The sequence below is a fragment of the Balaenoptera physalus genome (genome assembly GCF_965194825.1).
Source record: "Balaenoptera physalus genome assembly, chromosome: 19".
Lineage (NCBI taxonomy): Eukaryota > Metazoa > Chordata > Mammalia > Artiodactyla > Balaenopteridae > Balaenoptera > Balaenoptera physalus.
This window is the reverse complement of record NC_138900.1, coordinates 17,071,729-17,092,887: the sequence shown is the minus strand read 5'-3', so window position 1 is coordinate 17,092,887 and position 21,159 is coordinate 17,071,729. Positions and strand designations below refer to the sequence as shown.

Below are 21,159 nucleotides of genomic sequence, written 5' to 3'. Positions count from 1 at the left end.
AGCGGTGTGGATCTGTCAGTCCCTTCGCGCGGAAAGCCTGGGCGCCCCCTTGGCCCCGGCAGAGGGCGCCCCCACCCTTGGGGAAAGGGCGGGGACGTCGGCAGTGGGCGGGGGCGGGGGCGGGGGTGGCCGGGACGGGGGCGGGCTCTCCGGGCCCCCATTGGCTACGGCCCCCTCCACACCAGGGCTCCCCCCATCTCCCCCCGACAACAGTCCGTCCCGGTTCCAGCTGCTGCAGCCGCTCCTTCACCACCTCGGCATCCAGCCGCCCCCTGCTCCGGCTTGGCATGGCGACCCCGACCCAGGTCCCCACAAAGGGTGAGCGTCGCCTGGGGAGAGGGCTCAGGGGGGCTCCGGGATCTTAGAGCTTAGGAGAGAGGATCTGGGGAGATTCCAGTACTGGAAGGGGAGGGGAATGGGGAAGGAGATGTCCCTTCCTACCATGGGCGGAGGCCCCTGCAGTGCACCCCTTGGCACCCCTCCAGGCCTCTTGGACACCCTCTCCCGGTGGTGTCGTTCCTGTGCGGGACCCGTGGTTGGAGAGCGGCAGTCCCGGGAGAAAGGATGTTCGGACCGGTAGCTATAGCAACCGGGTGGCTGGTCCAGCACAGCGGTGGTAGTGGCCTCGAAGAGATGGGCTCCGAAGGTGGGAGCGGGTAGATCTGCAGCCACGGAGGTTCTCGCAGATATCAGGGTCTCTGCGGAGGGTAAGGGGAGGGGGTCCATATGCCTGTTTTTTTCTAGTGCTGGCACCTACGGTGGGTGTTTCCTGAAATCTCTGACAGGCAGGTTCAGTGGGAAGCAGGGAGAAAGAGGGAAAGATAGGAGCTGGAGGAAGTGAGAGAGAGACGGAGAGAGACAGAGAGAGCAAGAGAGAGGGAGACCGAAAGGAATATAGAAAGAGACTGACAGAGAGCCTGAAAGAGATAGAGACTGAGAGATAGAGGGACTGAGGCAACTATGGAGAGGGAGGCATAAAGACACAGAGGGGGAGAGAGAGATAGATGGACCCACAGCATGAGAGGGAAATGGAAAAGAGAAGGGGGGGTTGGCACAGGGTGGGGCCCGTACCACTGCAGTGAGCCCCCATGGGCAGGGATGGGTGTCAGGACCCTCCTTCCCAGCCCACATTCGGGGTGTTGTCTGGTCCGAAAGGTGCACTTGGGTGTGCACACAGATGCCCTCCCCACCTCCATCGCCCACATGGAGATTTACATTTCACACCATTAGCCCAATTATGCACCCGCCCCAACAGCCCCCTTTCTTGCGCCTACTTCTGCAGAGGAGCAAGGGGAGGGATGCTTCCATGGTGGGGGAGAGGTGGGTGAGGGAGGGTCCCCAGCGCTGAGAGCAGGGCCAGGGGAGAGGCCAGCGGTGCTGAGGAACCTCTGGCAAGTGAAGGGAACCCCAATTGCACTCTGATCTCTCCTTCCCTGCCCGCTTTCCCGGCAGGTGGGGGCTGCTGCACTGAGCCATATCTGCAGAATTTGAAGCAGGGCGGGGGGTGGGGGTGGGGGGGCGGCTGCAGAGGCTGGAAGCCACCCTAGGGAGAGGGGGCAGGGCTGAGGCAGCAAGCCTGGAGGGAGCCTAGTGCTTCCTTTCGCGGAGATGGTGGTTAGCAGGATCAATGGCAGCAGACGGGCAGAGGTGGGAGGACAGATGCCCCCGCCTCCCCACACCCTTTCTCCAGTCACAGCAGGAGAGGGGATCACAGGTCTTGGGGAACCCCGGGGGAGGAAGTGCATGTTGCCTGTTGCAAACCACTTAATGAAATTAATTAATTAATGAATAGATTGTTTGGGGGCGGGGGATGGCTCCCGCATCCCCCCATCCCCCACCCCATCAGAGAGCAGGAGGGTGTGTTGGGGACAAACAGAAATAAGATGCAGGAGCACAGCTGGGCCTGGGTCCCTATCCCTAAGAAGGACCCTCAGCTTGGCCAGAAGCCAGTCCTGCAGAGGCAACAATAGGAGGTACAAAGGGAGCAGAGGCAGTCAAGGTTGGCCCCAGAGTTAGAAACCCAACCCCCAAGTTCCACACAGGACCCTATCCAGCCTGGGGTACCCAGACCCATCACCTCTCTTCACCTCTCAAGATGCCCCAGTTGCCATAGTAACCACCTCCTTCCTGATGTCTCCTTGGCAACTGGCCAGGAGTGGTGCACATTCCTTCTCCTGCCTCCTGACTCCACCCTTAGCTCAGCCTCGTCCTGAGGACCCAGATTGCTGGGGCAGCAGAGACCAGAAAAGGAACTTCTGCATGGAGCAAGGAGCATCCAGGGAGGAACCAAAGAGGATTCTGGGGCAGGCGCTCACCCACTGGGCTTCTCTGATGGTTTGGGGAGGCAGGATGTGTGGAAACACAGGAGACAAAAGCAGGATAATTCAACTGCTCCACTTCTGATGCAGTCTCCCTGCAGCCTAGCAGGAGTTCATTCATTCATTCATCCATTCATTCATTCATTCTAGAAAACTTCTTTGAAAAACTTTATAAATGCCAGGATTAACAGTAGAGATGAATCAAATAAATTTACTCTCCATCTGGTGGGGGAGCTAAGACAGAGCACAGATGACTCTAAAATAATGTTTCCCCATCTTGATGCTTATGAATACCACCTTCATGATTTTTGCCCTGTCCAAATGTTCCCCACAATGATATTTATTTAACATTTTCCCTCCAAAGAATTAACTTTTAAAAAACTTTGTTAGCTTTATTTTATACTGCCACCACAATGGAAAATCAGGATTTTTTTTTTTTTTGGTCTTACATTGAAGGCAAGTATTAAAATGATCTTAAACAAGTGACTTCACTTTTCTGAGCCTCAGTGTTCCTCTTTTGTGGAATGAGAATGAAGATAGCGCCTATATCAGAGAGCTGCTGTGAAGATTAAGTGTGTTAATATCTGTAAAGTGCTTAGAAAAGAGCCTGGCATGGACTCAGTGCCATCAAATGCTGCTTAGATAAATAAAGGAGAAAAGCCAATAACGTCATAACAGTCTATTTAGGTATTGTTGCCTGCTGAAGGCCCTGAACACAAGGCCTGTTTTATCTTGGGAGATTAACAAGGGTTGGAAGGTGTAGAGTCACATCAGCTCCTATTTAAGACTTGCTCTTTGAAGATTGAACAGGGAACTGAGAAGGGTGAACTTACACACTGTGAATCAGTGCTAATCAGGGTCTTGCCTGGGTGCCACCTGCATGAGTCAGTCTAAACTAGAGTATGCTGTGGTGACAAATAGTACCAAAAATCTCAGTGGCTTCTCACAATGAAGGTAGATTTCTCATTTAGACTATACGGCCACCACAGGTCAACTGGGGGGTCTCTACTCATCAAAGAAAACTGGAGAAGCCACGATCTTGAACATTCATATCACCAGGCCAAAGGCAAAAGAGAGCTCTTGCGTGGGCACTTAAATGCTGCAGACTGGACTTACAGTTCATTGGCCTGAATTAGTCATCTGTCCCCCTTCCCAACCTCAAGGTAGCCATCCTTCCTGAGCCTGGATAGGGGAAGAACATTAATGACAACATCTGGCATCGCCCTGGCACTCCTGATACCCCACCCCCACCCCCGCTCCCCTAGTGGTGCATGTTTTGCAGAATTGTGCTCTAATCAAGGCAGAGTGTACTAAAAGCTGTCAGAGGAATTAGGGAAGCATCAGGATGGGTTTCTTGAACGAGAAGGATGTTCTGAGCTCTCCTGAAGGGGAATAGAGTTTGAGACAGGGAGGTGGGCGTTGGGGAAAAGTAAATCCACAGACACACAGACACACACAAGTTTTATCCACCTGTTAACATTTATGAAATCAGAGTGAGTCTTCCAATGGTTGAGTATGTTTTATGTGGTACAGCTACATACATATGTGTGCATATACACACACACTGGGAAAGTTATTACAGAGTCAATTTTGAATCTTTAAATTGATGTCTGAGAAATAAGTAATATAGGATATATATAATATAGTATGATATAATATAATAAATATAATATAATATAAAATTTTGGACAGCTGTGCTCTGCTGGATTTGGTGGCAGGAGCAAGTGGATGAGAGCAGTAGCCACAGTGTCTGCCTTTTGGAGCTCTCAGATGGCTGAGAAGTTTCAGGGAGTGTTCAGGGGAAGCCGATACACTCAGCAGTCCACTCAGCAGTGGGATTGGAGTCTCAGCATCGTATGCAAATGGGAGTATATATGTGTATTTCAGGAAATGAGTCCATGCTTGCATTAGACTTCTACAGGGGGCTAGGACCAGGACCGCCATGTATGGTTAGGTAGGTTGTGCACTGTACAAGGGAAGGTATCAACCAATAGAATGAGTGGGGGCTGGAATCCAGCCTATGCTCCTCTCTTTAAGTATTGTGTCTGGCCATGAGGCGACATCATCCAGAGCAAGAGGTCTCATTATCTGATTCCTACACAGAAACCACTGGACCAGTGGCCCCATCAGGATCCTCAAAAATGTTAAGAAGCTCATTGCTGAAATTTTTTTCCCCTCTCTCTCTTTCTCTGCCTTCTTGCCACAGTTCCTCAGGAACCTGACCCATTTTACTACGGTGAGTGGCAGATTCTGTGATGAGGGTACCCTGGGGCTGGATGGAGGGGTGGCTGTAGATCTCCATGGGTCACTGCTGAAGTGGCTTCAGCTATGGCTACATGCTACGTGCTGGCCCACTGACCATGTGACCATGTGGATATAATTCACATCAGCTGGGCTCATGGAGGGTCGAGTCAGACTTGGGGAGGGGGTACTCTCTATGGACCCTCTTCAGGCTTCACCAGCACTCTGGGCTGGTGCACTGGCGTCGTCAGAGAAGCAAACAACTCTGACACCAGGCTGTCGGGATTTGAATCCTGGCTTATCCACTCACTAGCTGTGTGGCCTTGAGCAAGGAACTTTACCTCTCTGGGCCCTTCTGTAAATAAAGAATAGTAATGGTTCCCACCTATAAGGACTGTGGAAAAGAGTTACTCGGATGATATCATTAAATCTTCCCCACAGCACTGAAGCTCAAAAAATTACTCCAGGTCTAGCAGAACTGACCCCAGTTCCCCCTCTAAATACCCTCCTACCCTCTCCCATTGCTCACTCATACTGCTTCTCCATACGCCAAGTTCTTTCCTGCCTCAGGGTCTTTGCACCTACTGTTCCCTCTGCCAGAATACTCTTCCTCTAGCTCTCCACACAGCTCCTTTTTCTTCTTCAGGCCTCAGATCAAATAATGACTGTCTACTAGGAGAGGCCCTCCTGACTCCCCAGCAAGAGGGGCTACACCCACATCTAGCCATGGTCACATGACTGAGTTTTTTGGTTTTCTTTTGTCTATCACAATATGAATGACAACTCCCCGAGGGCAGGGGCCTGGGCTGCTGCTGGTACGGAGTGGATGCTTTATAAATTAATATTTCGATAAATGTTTACTACGGCATACTAGACAAGAATAATTCTTATGAAGGAAAATAAAAGAAAGAATGAGATTAGGAAATGTTGAGGAGAGCATGGAAAATTCTAAATGAGACAGCCAGAGAATGTGTCACTAACATTTGAATAAAGCCCAGAAGTTGGTAAGGGAGGGATATTTGGGGGAGGAGCTTTCAGGCAGAGGGCCCAGCAAGTGCAAAAGCCCTGAGGTAGGACCATGCCTGATAGGCTCCAGGAACTGCAGGGAGGCTGGTGTGCTTGGAGTAGGGGATTGAGGAGGAGAGTGGAGTGGGATGAGGTCTGAGAAGGGATAGGAATGAGATGGTACAGGGCCTCATGGGCTGTGGGGAGGACTTTGGCTTTTCCTTGCAATGCAGTGGAAGTGGAAGTTGGAGCGGGTGGAGTGGTGTGCTCTGAACTCAGGAAGACCCTGATCAGACTCAGGTGTTAACAGGATCCCTATGGCTGGAGGGTTGAGTAGGGGGATGGGTGACAGAGAGACCACAGAGAAGGTTGTTTGCTGAAAAATATACATATATATATATGCAGTAGAGGAAGGTCATATGTATATCTATATCTACGGCCAAAGAATCCAGAGAAGGGTAAAGAGGAGAGGTTAAGGGGAGCGCCCAATGCCCAAGGCCATGCACTTGATCCTCACGTTGACCCACTGGAGGAGCCTGCAGCCTTGAACCCAGGCCAAGTCTCCAGGGGAGCTGAGGTGCTGCCCCCACTTTGATGTCCTCCAATATCTTCCCCAGACTATGATACTGTCCAGACCGTGGGCATGACTCTGGCTACCATATTGTTCCTGCTGGGCATCCTCATCATCATCAGTAAGTGTGACCCCTTCCTGGGCTCCAAAGCCCCGAGCACCTACAGTTCCCCTGCTGGCTTTTGTCCAGACCCTTATGTCCTCTCTCCTTGTTCTGTTCTGTCTCTATCCTAACAGGCAAGAAGGTGAAGTGCAGGAAGGCGGACTCCAGGTCTGAGAGGTCCGGCAGCAGTGGGGAGAGACGGGGAGGGATGGGAGCAGCCTGGGGCGCAGGGGTGCTGCCAAACAAAAGGGGCCCCAGGGCCTGCCAGGTGTTTCCCAGAAAGCCTGCGCAATTGAGCCTCTTTATACTTTTCTCTCTCATCTTTGCTTCCACAGCCCAACATGCAAATCCTGTAAGTCGGAGCTTCCCTCCTCAGGTGAGGGTGTGAAAGGGTGTAGTTCTGGGAAGATGGGTGGGGGCAGGCAGGGGAGTCAGAGGGGAAACTGCACTGGATGCCCCTAAGAATGGGGCCACCAACGATGGAGCTGAGATCCTGCAGATCAAACATGGTAAAACATGAAGTTAGCGGGATGTGAAATGTCCTAAAGAGTCCTTGAAACTGCCCAGAAACAAGTACCTAATCTCATAAAAGCAAGGATGAACTAATTCCCCAGATGAGAAAGCCACAGCCTGTGGAGAGAGGGGTCCACATGGGAGAAGGATGTTGGCAGTCAGAATGAAGGCAGAGTTGAGCACTAGAGAAGGCAGGAAGATAGAATGTTTTCCAGATTTTACTGTTCAGTTGGGAAGATCTAGGATGAAATGACTGAGAAAAAGGGAAGAAGGAAGGCTTGTGAATAATTGTATCAAAAAACAAAAGGAGAGACATATAGAATACAGGTTTTAAAAATTGATATTGGAAAAGAGAGAATATAGGAGAGAATATGAGGAGTATGAAGATGGAAAGATGGAAAGTATAGGATAAAGAGTGAAGAGGATGGGGGTGTAAGAGGAGGTGAAGGGTGCAGGAGGGGAGAGAGGAAGAGGGGGAAGGAGTCGTTAGAAAGGGTGGAGAATGGAGGAGGAGGGTGGAATGTGGGAGGGGGTGGGGTGAAGGGGGGTGGAGGGGGGAGGGGGAGGAGGGGGAGAGTGAGTGCAGGTGGATAGATGTAGGATGTAGGAGGGGGGATAAGCATGTAGATGAAAGATTGTGACTCCTTGGGGGTGTTAATTTTAATTATGTAAAAATATCTCGACCTGTTTTTAGTGGAACTGTGTCCTTTCCAGGGACTTTTAAAAAATCAGAGATGGGAATCTCTCTGCCTCTTATAAAGTTTTTAGAAGGAAAAAAATGGGCCTTGGGGTACTCCATATTTGGAGGATTTGATGTGGAATTTCATGTGTTTAGTTTCATATTTATTTAATGAGATTTAAGAACATTAATGGGTCACTTTGTGGATGATGGGGGGGTGGTACGGTTGGCCTGGCCACAGTCTAAGAGTATGTACAGAATTCTGACCCATTCCAGCTGAATGATGGGCCCAAGTGGGTGGGAGACATGGGAATTCCTTTTGTATCCAAATGTTCCAGAGGTGGTGTGCTGGAAAGGAGTGGGGGTATAGGAGGACGTTGGGAGCATGGGAGAGGGATGGAGACTCCTTTTCTGGCAGGGGGACACCCCAGAAAAGCGCAGGCTGGGCCAGGGGTCTTCGGCCTCATCACAGATGTGTTCCTCTCAAGACAGTGCCCTGTGGGACAGGACAAAAGCCCCAAAGGTGTCCCTCTATGGACCAGATATTAGGGTGCAGGGAGGCAAGACAACTTCCCAGGGCTAGCTCTAGGGTGACAATCTGGAGATCTGACTTCCATGAAGGGCCCCTGGCAGTGTGTGGCGGGGGGCTGCCTCCACGCCTCTCGCTGCCCACTGAAGCTCCCTGGCTCTCTCTCTCTCTCTCTCTCTCACCCCCTCTCACCCCAGCCCCTGGAGGTGGCGGCGTGTAGACCAGCCGTGGGCACCTCCACTACTGTCCCTGCCTGAGTGCGGGAGCCTGAGGACCGGGTGGAGGCGGTGGGGACCCCAGCCTTGCCCAGGGAGCGCTCCCCTGAATGAGCCGTCCCACCCACTCCAAGGCTGGAGCCGCTGCACCTCCCCAGGCCTTGGCAATTACGACCCCCCAAAGAGCCCGTCTGCATCCCAGACCCAGGGACTCAGGTCTCCAGCTCCTGGGGTCCCGGAGTCCACCCTCAGCCCCCCGCAATCCCTGTGTGCTACTCCCCGGCACCTCCCTGTTCCCCGCACCCTCAGAGTCTATGTCTTGAGCTTAATAAATGTGCATTTGGTTTTTCCCCCTGTTCTGTCTGTGTCTTCTCATCTGTGGGGACAAAACGGGGGAGGGGACAAAGCTGAAACTGGGGAGCTCTCTCCCCCATCCCCAGATTTTCCCCCTTCCTCTCCTTCCCCACCCCCAGTGCCCCACTGGCCGCCTTCTCTCTCAGAGCCCCTCAAGCTTCCCTTCCCTCCCTCAGCGCCACCGCCCCCGGCTGCCCCTTCCCTTCTCATCCCCGAGACCCCAGAGTAGACCCCTCCCCCGCTCTCCCTCCCTCCCCACAGGAGCCCCACCCCGCCCAGACCTGCCCGCCCTGCTGTTCCCCACCCCCACCCTCCCCTAGGCCGGGTGGGTGGAGGCCTCCGCCCAGCCTCTCACCCCAGCCCCCCCATAGCCCTCAACGTCTCCCCCTCCTGCTCCCACCCCGGGCTCTGAAGCCAGGAAACCCAAGAGGAAATGACTGAGCCCGTCTCGGTCCCCGCCCGCCAGCGCTCCCCTGGCCACACCCTCCGCCCGGACTCAGCCACTGCAGCTGCCCTCTCCGCACGAGGCTGCCGGCTCGGGACCCCCAGCTCTGACGTGAGTCTCTCCTCCATCCTCCTCCATCCGCTCCCCTCTGCCCAGGGGCCGGGCTCAGGTGGGTAAAGACCGATCTTCTGGGCGCCTCTCCGCCCCCCCATTCATGCTCACCGTCCCTCCTGCTCTCCTGTACCACCGGGTTCGGCACTGCTTCTCTCCTCCTGCCTCAGTCTCCCCAGCTCGCCTCCATCCCTCTCACCCTCCCAGATCTGCCCAGCATCCTGCTCTATTGTCCCTGCAGGGAGGCCCCTAACACCAGCTCACTTTTTCCTCTGAGATCAGGAGCGCATTACTCACTCTTCCTCTTTCCCCCTCCTAGCTGACTCCTCTGCTCTGAGGACTGCCCCGGAGGGAGGGACCGAGGTCCTCAGATCTACTCCGGCGCCCCAGATCCCTCCCCTTGCCCTCCAGGGTCGGTCCTGGCTAGCGCTTGAGTACTCCTCTGCCTCAGCCCCGTGCAGTGGCTGCTGCTTGAAGCCTGGTTTAGTCTGATGCTTCTTGTTTTCTTTGGGGACCTGCAGAGGGAAAGAGGGAGTGACTGCTGGCGATCCCCACTTCTGAGACCCTCCCCCTGGCCCTCCTTCCTGCAGCCAAAGACCCTGGCAGGGGTCTTTGAAGCCAGAGGTGCCTGCTCAGGGTAAGGAAGGGGGCTGCAGGGTCCCCAGGGGTTGCCCTGGGCCTGCCTCACTGACATCATGGCTGACCCCAGCTCTGGCTTGTTCTATAGATGTCGCCCTGTGGTCGCCTGTGTCTCCTGGTCTTCGTTGGCCTGATTCTCCCCACCAGAGGTAAGGCCCAGCCCTTGATTCCACCCTGCTGCAGAGCCCCCAGCCCCACTTCGAGTGCATGTGTTGCTGGGTGGGCGGCTGGTGAATTTGGATGCTCTGTCCTGTGTCCTCAGTCCCCTCTTGAGCTGGCACCAGGAAGTGGGGGCCCCAATAAGGGGGCCAAGGTTACACCCTGTTTAGATACCTCAGACCTGGGTGGCTGCTTCCAACGCGTCTGGCCAGGGCCTGTCCTGCTGGGCATCCTCTGTTTCACCTCCAAGAAGGACTCACGGAGTTTGATTTGGCGGGGAGATGGGTGTCGGTTTCCTACTTGGCAGCCAGGAACACCGGACTCACAGCAGAGCAGCTCCCTTGGATCCCCGGGTGATATATGATTAGGGAAAAGGGTGAGCTGGGGCCAGTCCAGGAGTTGGAGATGTCTCACCCTTGCCTGAGAAGTGTTTTCTGAAGGCAGTACCTGTGGTGGGCCTTTGCAGGTGCTTTCTACATGACAGGCGCTTGTTTCAGCTTCAGCTCTACTCTATGATGCTGTTGTCGTGACCATTTTACAGATGAGGAAACTGAGGCTCAGTGAAGGAAAGTGCCCTGTGCCAGAGGCTAGTGAGTGGAGGGGCTGGGCTACAACCCTGGAACCCAGAGCAAACTCTGCACTGAAGCTGCCCCATTTCTCTTTGATAAAATGGTTTCCCTGTGTTCATTCAGTCATTCAACAAGTGTTCACTGAGCAGATCCTATTCTAGGCACTGGGGAAACAGCAATTGCATAAAACAGGAGCGCACATTCTAGTTGGAAAGACACACAGTAACTGACACATCAGTAAATTATATAGTATGCTAGAAGGTGAAAAGTGCTATAGAGAAAAACAGAGGAGAGAAATGAGGATTGTTTAAATAGGGTGATCAGGTAAGACCTCACCAGAAGGTGACATTTGGGCAGACACTTGAAGGAGAGGAGGGGACAAGCCAAGTAGGTATGCAAGGAACGAGCGCTGTCTGGAGAGTGTGAGTGACAGCAGGCAGGCCAGGGTTCGGGTTAGGGTTCGGGTTAGGGTTAGGGTGGGAAGGGGCAGGGTGGTAAGAGGAGAGGTCAGGGAGGTGACAGGGGACCGGGTGGAGGGGGGACTTATGGGCCAGGTGAGGGCTTTGGCTCTTACTAGGAGTGAGATGCAGCCAGAGGAGGGCTCTGAGCCAGGAGGGCCCCGATCTGACTCAGGGGTTCACAGGCTCCCTCTGGCTGTGTGTGGGTAGCAGACTGTAGGGGGTGGGATGGGAGCAGGGAGACCAGGGAGGAGGCTGTGTGATGGTCCAGGAAGGAGAGGATGGAGGCTGGGCCAGGGTGGGGGGCAGCAGCTCTATCCAGCACTGACTGCATGTTGAGCAGTGGGGGAGACCACTCCCACCTCCATCTCATTTCACCCTCTCTACAGTCCTGAGAAGTAGATTCAAGTTTTATCCCCACTTTGCAGATGAGGCAGCCGAGACTCAGAGAGGGGTTTCACTTGCTCCAGGACACACAGCAAGGAAGTTATGGGGAACAGATTTTGAGATCAGGGCCCTGGCTGAGTCTAGCACCTGGGCTCCTAGGCTAAACTGCCTCTCTCATCCCACAAGGATGGGCAGGGAGAGGCAGCTTCAGGTAGGGTGCTGGGGCATTAGCATTTCTTAAAACACTTCCACCAAAGCTGATCAATCACACGTCTGTCTGCTGCTCCACCAGCAGACAGGACTTCCTGGTTATCCCTCAAGGTTTCAGGAGGGAGGGCAGGGTGGGGGTATCGGTGAGAGAAGGGGGACCAGAGGCTCCTCCCTGACTTCTCATCCTTCATTTCCCAGGACAGACATTGGAGGAGGCCACATCCATTACTCTAGCAGACCCAGTCACTGAGAACGTTCATGCCCTGACTCCAGCCCCAGGTGAGGAAAGAGGGACAGGTCTGTCAAGATTCTGTCATTGCAAATAACAATGGCAACAAAAGTCTCAAACTTGGACCAAACGGGATTTTTTGGATTTGTGTAACTGAAAAGTCCAGGAATAGACCTTCAGGCATGGCTCCATCTAGGCTCAAATTATGCTATGAGGAACCTGTCTCCATTTCCTGGTTCTGTTTTCTCTGTGATGGCTTCATTTTCAGGCAGATTCTCCTTTTATGGAGCCAAGATGGCCCATAGAGACCTGGAGCTTCTATCCTACCTGCTAAGAATCCAGAGGAAAGAGAATTTCCCCTTCCCCAATCCAGCAAATGTCCCAGAACTGAGTGTCATTGACCAGGCTCAGGTCACACCCCCACCTGTGAGCTGATCATTGTGGCCACAGGCATAGAAAACTGATTGGCCAGACCCGGGTCTCGTGTTTAACTTCCAGCGGGGCTGGTGCCAGGCCCATTGAACCAAGTGGACTGAGAGTCAGGGAAGGATGTTTCCCCAAAGGAAGTTCCGGGGGCTCTTACCAGAGGCGGGTGGGTGCTGAGTAGGGGAAAAGGCATCTGTGGGAGGGAAGGGCCTGAGGCCAGGGAGATACTGGCATCCCATTTGGGCAGTTAGCAAATGGATGGATTAATTCGTTTCCATGACATCAAATTTGAGTTGCTATGGAAATCCCCCTGTACCTCCATCCATGCACCTTCTCTGCATCTTCTCTCTTTTCTCTTCCTGTTTCCGGACTCCAGACACCGTCCACCCAGAACTCCAGCCCACTCCTCAGACTTCAACCCTGCAGGCTGGTAATGAGTTGGGCAGGGGCAGAGGGTGGGGAGGTGGGCCTGGGACAGACATTGTTGCCCCTCTTCCTCTGACACTCTGAGTCCTTGATTACCCATTTCAGTCCCCCAATGCTGAATCCCCTGGTTTACTTTGTCGTGGGGCAGCCAGCTAACTCCATTCACTTCTTGTAAAAATTGTTTGAAATCATGAAAAATAACATGCCTATAGAAAAATATAAAAACCGTAAGTGTACAACTTAAATGACTCTAAGTTGAACCCATGTAACCATCACCCAGGTCAAGGAATAGAGCTTTGCAGACACCCTAGAAACTCCCTGTATGCCAACCCCTTCATTTTCTTCCTTTTATCTCTTTATCTTTTTCCCTTTTTGAATTTTCAAATCATTTCTTAACTCTTCCTTGGAGTATAACATCATTCAAAAAGTGTTCACCAATTTTGTCCATTAATGTTTAGTGGTACGTAGACACGTTCTCCTTGGAAATAAAAAGAATATTGCAGGCAAGATGAAATCCCTTCATCCACTCCCCATTCTCATTCTCTCCTCGCTCTCTGAGAGGTCCCCACCGTTAGTGTTATATTGGGAGTAGTTCCCCAGTGATACTGTATCACATGTGTATTACCTGGGGAAAATATACTAACTGGGAGGTGTCGTTGTGGGAGCTTAAGGATATTGTATGACTGTTGTTCAGCAACTTGCTTTTTTTCCCCCATGCAATAATGTGTTTGGAAGCTCTTCCCACAGTCCTATAGAAGCATCCGTGTTGGTCTTTTTCACTGCGTGGCATTCTGCAGGGTGCCGGTGCACAGCTGATGAAGCCACGCCCATCTTGATGAGCATCTTGGTTGCTTCCAGTTCTTCCCATTGCTCGCAGTGCCACAATGAGCAAGCCTGTCCCCTCCTCCTTGAGCACTTATAGCACAAATTAAGTGCCGGTCATGGTTCTAAATATTTCACCCGCATTCACTCATTCAATCCTCACACAAACCCTCTGAGGTAGAAATGAGCATTATCTTCACTTTACAGGAGGCTCAGAGTAACGCACCCAAGGTGTCACCGAAAGCCAGTGACACGGCTAGGATGAGGGTCCAGGAACCTGGCTCTAAAGTTTACCCACGACACGGTGGGGCAAAGGCACACTGATTTGCCCCGCCACCAGCGGCGTGTGAGAGAGTCCCCCTGTCTCACGCCCACAGCAGCGCTTGTACATGGATGTCTTTGATTTTTGCCAACTTGAGGAGGGGAGAGGGCCCCTTGCCGTTTTCTGCAGGTCCCTGATTCGCTTCTTTCTCACCCGCCCCTCCTTTCTCTTCCGACCTGAGTAGAAGCAGCCCCGAACCAGATGGAGATCCACACCCAGCAACCGACGGAAATGGATGTGCTTCTAACAACAGGTCCGGGGACAGACAAGAGCTGGACGCAAGGTAGAGCCTGGGATGAGAACAGCAACGTATGAGTTGTGTTTAATTCTCCATCTAGGTCGGCATTTCCCTGAGTACGTTTCTCAGAGCACCCGTTTGGGGAATTAATACATTTTTCAAAAAATTTTTCTCGGTTTGCGGTCAAAGGTATTTGGGAAACTCTGAGTTAAAGTTAAGCACGTTTCTCTCTGGCGGGACTTCTCGGAGTCGTAATAAAGCTTGTCTGTAGCAGGCATCCCAAGAGGGAGCATCTAGTTTGCAGCGTTTTCCAAACTTGGTAGACTCAGGAACCCTCTTTATTCAGATCCCTTCGAAGGGCTGGTGCGGGAAATGTACCTGTAGGTGTTTCCCTTGGTGTAGCTCTTCTTAATGTTAGAGCAGGAGCTGTTCAGTTGCAAAACTCAGAAAACCCAACTGGAAAAAATAAGAAAAAAGATGTATTAGCGATATACGCTCTGTAAAGTACAGAGGCACCAATTCCAGGCACAGCTGGGTCAAAGAGCTCAAGCTCTGTCATCACGACTGACTTGCTTCCTCTCTCAGCTCTGTTGTCTTCATTCTCAAGCAACTTTTCCCCTCTTAGTGACAAAGGTGGTCCCGTAGCTCTGAGTTTAGGCTACAAACTCAGCAGCTAGAGTGCATCTCTAGCTGAAAGTCCTAGAGTTGACTCTCATTGGCCCAGCTGGGGTTATGTGCCCATGTCTGACCAATGGGAGCCTGGGAGATGAACAGCTCTGACTGCTCAGGCCTGAGTCTGTGCCCCATGTCTGATCTGCATAGACCAAGAGTCAGGGGAGAGGTGGCTCCCCTCAGGACAGGTGAGTTAATGTTACCAGAGGCGTGGGAAAGGGGGATGAGCGGAAATAAAGGTAGCAGGGCGTCTCTAATGCCTGTGTGATGATCCAGATGTGAGAGGCAGCCCCCACTGGAAAGTACTATAGGCCACTCCCAGGCTGAGTTGCATGCACGGTTGCTCAGACTGGGCACTGCACAAGAACACTACCTAGAAGGTCACACCATTTTCCTTGTAGATTTTTTATCATTGTTACAACTTCCCAGTGATGGCAGTAAAGCATCTCATTCTGAAAGAATCTGTCTATTAAAACAATTTTACAACAGATGGAAATACGGTGTCTTGGGGAAGGGAGCTTTTTTTATTTTGTACAACAGTGGGGTTTGGGGGTGTAGCAGCAGTTTCCACATTTTCCAAATGAGGAAACATCTTCACATCTCCGGGTTCACTTACTCTGAGTGTTTGCTGACCTGGGTTACCCTATGTGGTATTCCACGTTCCTGGTTATACGTGATGGAAATTCAACTGGGCCGAGGGGGGCTCAAGGAGCCAAGTGGTAAAAGGCACTGCTGAGCCCAGCGCCCCCAGAGCCTCTGTCCCTTCTTCATCTTTGTCTCTCTTGCACTGGAGCTTGTTTTCCACCTGGCAAGGAAATGGCCAGCTCAGAAGCCCTACTTGGAATTTGAAAGGTAGGGAAAGGTGAGACTGGGTCACATGCTCCCCTTTGTGGCTGGGTTACAATAGGAGACCCAGATGGTCTGGGGAAGCAGGAACTTTTCCCCCCAAAGAAAGGGGACTGTTGCCAGAAGAAGGGAGGAGTGAGAGCCAAGTAGACAATAGCAACAACGTGCTGAGGGTTTGCTCCATGCGGGACACTGTGCTAAGCTTTCACGTGGTCACTCGTTCACTGCTGACAATTACCCTATGTGGTAGGAGCTGTCGGTACCCCATTTTACAGGGAAGGGAACTGAGGCCCAGAGAGGTTACTTGGCTGGCCCTAGGCCACACAGTGCAAAGTGGCAGAACCAGAATTTGAGCCCAGGTTCCCTCACACCAGGGTGGCCGGGGTGAGGGCGGGGTGGGGGGGCATGAGCACCATGTACCACTGAGGCTGTCCTTTTATTACATTTCCTGTGGTCCCTCCATCCACTGAGGCTGTCCTTTTATTACATTTCCTGTGGTCCCTCCATCCACTGAGGCTGTCCTTTTATTACATTTCCTGTGGTCCCTCCATCTTTACCCTTGATCTGGCTTATCCCTTTTCTTGGAAAAAGGTTTCCTGAACATCTCGTAGTCCTTGGCTGTCGGTTCGTATTTAGGAAGCGAGGTGCTGAGGCTGGCCTGGGGAGCCAGTTCATGAGGCAGCTTCTCTGCTTGCTGGCTTCACACTGGGGCATCAGTCAGGGATGACAGAGGACATTTCTCAGTGCCAGAGGGGCAGGTCTTTCCTTGGGTATTGATTTTTTTTTTTTTTAAAGAGAGGAACCCTCTGGTGTTTTTGGTCTGGGAGGAGAGGCGAAATTCAACATATTTTCTAACAAGTATCTCCAGGCTCTGTAACTGGATCAGGGTTCTGGAGGCCCCTGTGTGGCTCTGACAGATGTGACCCTTTATTCATGATCACGGGGTGGTCCGGGAGGTCCTAGGAGAGGAGCCAGGGGCTCCTCGGGAGTCGGAGCCGTTGGTCCTAATCAGGGGGTGCAGGCTTATCGCAGTATTTCCATACCTGCCACTCCTGGCTGCCTGTGTGGGTGGGAGGCGGGGATACCCGGCCTGCGCCCTGAAGGTAGGCGTGGGGGAGGGGCTTCTCCCGGACGCAGACGTTCAGTTGTCTCTTGTTTCCCTCCACGGCTCACTCCTGCCCTCCACCATCTTCTGGCCGCTCTCTCTGCTGATCCCACTCAAGGCCCCACGCCCCCCAAGACCCGACTCCCACGTAAAAACGTCAGGACGGACCCCGCCCTCAAGCAGACTGGTCAGTAACTCCCTTCCCAGACTGGACACAGGCTATTTCCCACTCACTGTGTGTTTCTAGCGCCTCAGTACTGCCCAGCCCAGAATAGTGCTCAGTAAACAGGTGTCGGGCGAATACCTGACTTCAGGGCTGGTGTTCTTGTGGGTGGGTACAGGGTAGGCACACAATGAGTGTCTGAATAGATGAATGAATGCATGAGTGAGTGCTGCGTGCCGACGACCCAAAAACCCAACGGCTGATGATGCCAATCATTTAGGGACTTGCCTGGTGGGCCAGGGGTTAAGACTTCGCGCTCCCAGCGCAGGGGGCCCGGTTCAATCCCCGGTCAGGGAACTAGTTCCCGCATGCCACAACTAAAAGAGCCTGCATGCCACAATGAAGATCCCACGTGCCGCAACTAAGACCCGACACAACCAAAACAACAAAAAAAATGACAACCATTTATGTAGCTCTCAAGTCTGCAGTTTAGAAGTTTAGTCTGGGCGTGGCTGGGTGCTTCTCTGGTCTCAGCTGGACTTACTTGTGCATTGGAGAGCAGGTTGGGCTCAGCAGGGAGCTCGGTTTGTAGGGGCACCTTGATTCTTCCCCTCCCGGTCTTATCTTCCACTTCCTGTCCAGCCAACCCCAGTGAACAGATGGAAATGATACACCTACGGGTCATATAGAGAGTTCATTCATTCATTCAAGCAATATTCATTGAGCATTTACTGTGTGCTGGGCACTGCTCTAGGTGCCAGGGTTACAGCAGTGAATGAGACAGACGAAAATCTCTTCCCTAATGAAGGAAACGTTTTCATGGGGAGAGAGACAATAAATAAGAATCATAATAACTATATATCAGGTGGTTTTAAGCTGCTATCAAGAAAAATGAAGAAAAAAAGGAAAAAAAAGAAAAACGAAGCAGGCTTAGGGTGAGAGAATGACTGGAGAGTATTTTCTGTAAAGGGCCAGGGAGACCTCACTGAGAAGGAGCTGAGGGGGAGCCATGTGGACATCTGGGGAAGGGAGCTTCAGGCAGCAGGAGCAGCCAGTGCAAAGGCCCTGGGGTGAGAAAGGGTCTGCATGGTTACCAACGGGGGGTGGGGGGAGGGGGTGGAGCACAGTGAGTGAGGGGGGCAAGTGAGGAGAAAAGGTTAGAGGTGATGGGAACCAGACTGTGTGCTGAGTAAGGACTTCAGTTTTGCTCTAAGTGCACCAAGGCTGAGACCCAGGTGTCTCCTCTCTGACTCTGACTCTCACTCACTGATTCACTCCACAAACCTTTGCTCCCTTCTGTCCCCTCCAGGTTCAAGCGAGGACGACCCCTTCTCCTATGGTGAGTTACCCATGGGAGGCTGTGGGGAGAGGAGGGTGCAGGCCCCTCTCGCCACACGCCTCCATTTCTCTCTCTGCAGACGAGGACACCCTCCGGAAACGGGGGCTCTTGGTGGCAGCCGTGCTGTTCATCACCGGCATCGTCATCCTCACCAGTGAGAAGGGGGCTTGGGCGGGAGGGGCATCAGGACTGGGAGGGAGGAGGCCTTGGCTTGGACTCTGACGGAGGGTAGGTTCTTGAAGGCCCCTGAGCAAGGTTGTTTTAAAGGAGGCATATCCATATAAGCCTCCCCAGGGTTCAGTGGCTTAAGATGATAACCATTTACTGAGTTCTCAATTCTGCAATTTGGAAACTTAGGCTGGGCTCAGCTGGACGGTTCTTCTGGTTGCAGCTGGATTTCTTCGTGCGTCTGAGGTCAGCCGCGGGTCAGCAGGGAGCTCTGCTTCTATGGGCACCTCAGTTCTTCACCTGGTGGTCTTCTCCTCCAGCAGGCTAGCCTGCGCTTGTTCACATGGCGGTGGCAGGGCAATGCGATGGTGCAGCTCCCCAGGATTAGCAATAGCGGGAAGCTTTGATGGCCCCGGGCTGTATGAGTGAGCAGAGGTAATGGCTGCGCCAGGGCCTGATGAGAGATGGAAGTGGAGGAGGGGGCCCCAGGCAGGAACTGTGGCTTCAGAGAGAGGTTTCCAGCCATGCCTCCTGGTAAGCCCACCGGGAGGGAGCAGGGCAGGGGTCGAGGGGATCAGATACCTCAGCCTCTCTCTCCTCCTGCCCTCCTCTCTCCCTCCAGGGCCTGGGGGCTGCGGCCTCTCAAGTCAGCCTCCCACGGCCCAGTGTTGAGCTGGGAAGGGGGGCAAAGGGAGATTAACAAGTGGAGAAACTAATTTTTTAAAAAGTTTAAAAAATGTTACAGATTAAGTAAAACACGCGGGCAACCGGTTTGCAAGCTCTCAGTTAAGCTGTACAACCCACGCCAAGTTTTATGAGTGACCTCTCTTGTCCAACTTCCTCATCAGGAAAATGGGCACAGCCTCAGCTTTTTGCCTTAAGGTGGGAGACGGAACACTGATAGAATTAAAAAGAGATCGCTGATGCGTGTCTGATCCTGTTGAATCAGGGAGTCAAGCACTGTTGCCTCAGTTGTTCAACTTGTGCTTATAGATCCTGACTTAGTGCCAGACCCTGTTCTCTCCCCTGCAGGAAAAGTGAGGCTCAGAGAGCTGAGAAGTCTGTCCAAGGTCACACAGCACATAAGCATCAGGGAGTGACTGGGCCCAGGTCTGTGTGAGGGCAGAGCCTAAATGTCAGCTCCGGGGCCATAAACTCTTCCAGTGACGTTTGTGAGCACCTACTCTGTGCCCAGCCTGTGCTGTGATGCTGGGGGCCCTGGTCCCCACCCTCGGGGAGAACTCACAGCTGGTGGGGGGATGACAATGAACAGCTCAACACATTAATGAGCAGAGTGGAGCAGAGATACAGAAAAAGAGAATTACCAGGAGGAAAATAAAGATGGATTGAGAAGGATAGGGAGAGGCACTCCCTCTAAAGAGGTAAAATCAGAATGGATTCTGATAAGAAAGATGATTTAAAAAAACAGGTAGAGGGAGCAGCAAGTGCAAAGCCCCAGACGCAGGAATGAGCTTAGCGTGTTGCAATAACCACGGGAAGAGGCCAGGGTGGCTGGGGCAGTGTGAGCGGGAGAAGGGTAGGAGGTGAGTCCAGAGGGACAGGGAGGTGTAGGCAAGGGTGGCAGCCAGGAGATGGGAGACGGCTGTTTTCTGAAGTCCCCTTTGTTTTCTAAGATCCCCCTCATTTGCTTTGGCCCAGCCCCCTGGTCTTCCTGCTCTCCCTTAATCCCACCTGTCTACTTCTGCCTCAGGGCCTTTGCACTGACTGTTCCTTATGCCTGGAACACCCTTCCTCCAGATGTCCATGTGGCTCCCCCCTCACCTCCTCATTGAGGCCCCTCCAGTCACTGCCATGAGGATGCCCTCAGCTCCTGGGTCTCCCTGCATCCTTCCTTGTTTTATTTTTCTTCATAGCATGCATCACTGTCTGACACATCACTGTATGTGCACTTGACTTAGTTCTTTTTCTCATTGTCGGTCTCCCCCACTAGAAAGCTCTACTAGGGCAGGGATTTTATCCATTCTTTCTCCCAGCTGTGTGCCCAGTGCCTAGATCACTGCCTGGCACAGAGTAGGTGCACAATAAATGTTTGCTGAACACACGAATGACACACAAGCTAGGGCTCCTCTGTGTAGGGGTGGGGGGAGGTCCCCCCTGCAGACCCTTGCACCAGCTCTTCCCCCGTCAGTTTCTTGTCACTTGCTCAGAGTTGCCTTGGAGCCTCCCAAGGGGAGGCTTGTCCTCCAGCACCCAGATCACAATAATCAATATCGTTCCAACTCGTGACTGAACCATTTCCTTCACCTACAGGTGGCAAGTGTAGGCAGTTGCCCCGGTTATGCCGGAGTCATGACAGATGAGTCCGTCGGAAGTGGGGGCTGATGACCTGATGGGCACCCCGAGACTGACCCCCCGCTAGCTCACCGTGCCTGGCCTCCTCCCTCCCTTCGAAGGACCTACAGACTAGTCAGCAAAGCCCAGCCTGAGAGGTAGGATGTGGATGGAGCCAGAGCCGGGACTGGTGGCCTGAGCCCCCTACTCTCCCAGCCCTGCCCTCCCTGAAGGCTGACTGGCTCCCCATTTATCCATTCTGTTCCGACAAGAAGTAAAGCACTGTGGTCTTTGCCCCATGGTCTCTGATCATTCCTGACCGAGGAGTGGAAGAAAGCAGCAGTGGGGGGGGGGCAGGGCCCCCAGGAGTAAAGTGAGGGAGTCACAGACTCCAAAGCCAAGCTGGGGGCCACAGTGAACGAAGCCAGCCTGGGTGAGGTAGGGAGGATGGGGGCAGGGGCGGGCCACAGGGGGATCTGGCCAATGAGAGGGTCAGTGTTGGATTCCACCCACGGCAGATTGAGACCCCTGGCCTGGTCCTTGTGCAGAGCCTGGTGTCCAGGGCCAGCTCACCCCTGACATTGAGAGGCAGTGCTGGTAACTGG

General features: G+C 53.0%; 2 protein-coding genes across 19 annotated transcripts; both read left to right on the top strand.

Annotated features, from left to right (window-relative positions):
• Positions 1 to 114: 114 nt before the first annotated feature.
• Positions 115 to 8,524, top strand: FXYD7 (FXYD domain containing ion transport regulator 7). 3 transcript variants are annotated; one of them, XM_082437214.1, is made up of 6 exons: positions 115 to 318; positions 4,525 to 4,554; positions 6,182 to 6,256; positions 6,373 to 6,406; positions 6,574 to 6,614; positions 8,157 to 8,524. In XM_082437214.1, the coding sequence occupies exons 1-6, from the start codon at positions 288 to 290 to the stop codon at positions 8,177 to 8,179; spliced, it is 234 nt and encodes a 77-aa protein (XP_082293340.1). In that variant the 5' UTR covers positions 115 to 287; the 3' UTR covers positions 8,180 to 8,524. The 3 variants fall into 3 exon arrangements, with proteins under 3 accessions (XP_082293340.1, XP_082293339.1, XP_082293341.1); XM_082437213.1 differs by having other exon boundaries at positions 6,373 to 6,415; XM_082437215.1 differs by lacking the exon at positions 4,525 to 4,554 and having other exon boundaries at positions 6,373 to 6,415.
• Positions 8,525 to 8,890: 366 nt separating this feature from the next.
• On the top strand, positions 8,891 to 20,849 carry FXYD5 (FXYD domain containing ion transport regulator 5). Of its 16 annotated transcripts, none has more exons than XM_082437199.1 (10): positions 8,960 to 9,084; positions 9,606 to 9,721; positions 9,812 to 9,872; positions 11,705 to 11,785; positions 12,538 to 12,591; positions 13,916 to 14,014; positions 16,711 to 16,779; positions 18,065 to 18,094; positions 18,174 to 18,248; positions 20,534 to 20,849. In XM_082437199.1, the coding sequence occupies exons 3-10, from the start codon at positions 9,812 to 9,814 to the stop codon at positions 20,581 to 20,583; spliced, it is 519 nt and encodes a 172-aa protein (XP_082293325.1). In that variant the 5' UTR covers positions 8,960 to 9,084; positions 9,606 to 9,721; the 3' UTR covers positions 20,584 to 20,849. The 16 variants fall into 16 exon arrangements, with proteins under 16 accessions (XP_082293331.1, XP_082293324.1, XP_082293333.1 ...); XM_082437200.1 differs by having other exon boundaries at positions 8,998 to 9,142; XM_082437203.1 differs by lacking the exon at positions 9,606 to 9,721 and having other exon boundaries at positions 8,931 to 9,084.
• The last annotated feature ends 310 nt before the right edge of the window (positions 20,850 to 21,159 follow it).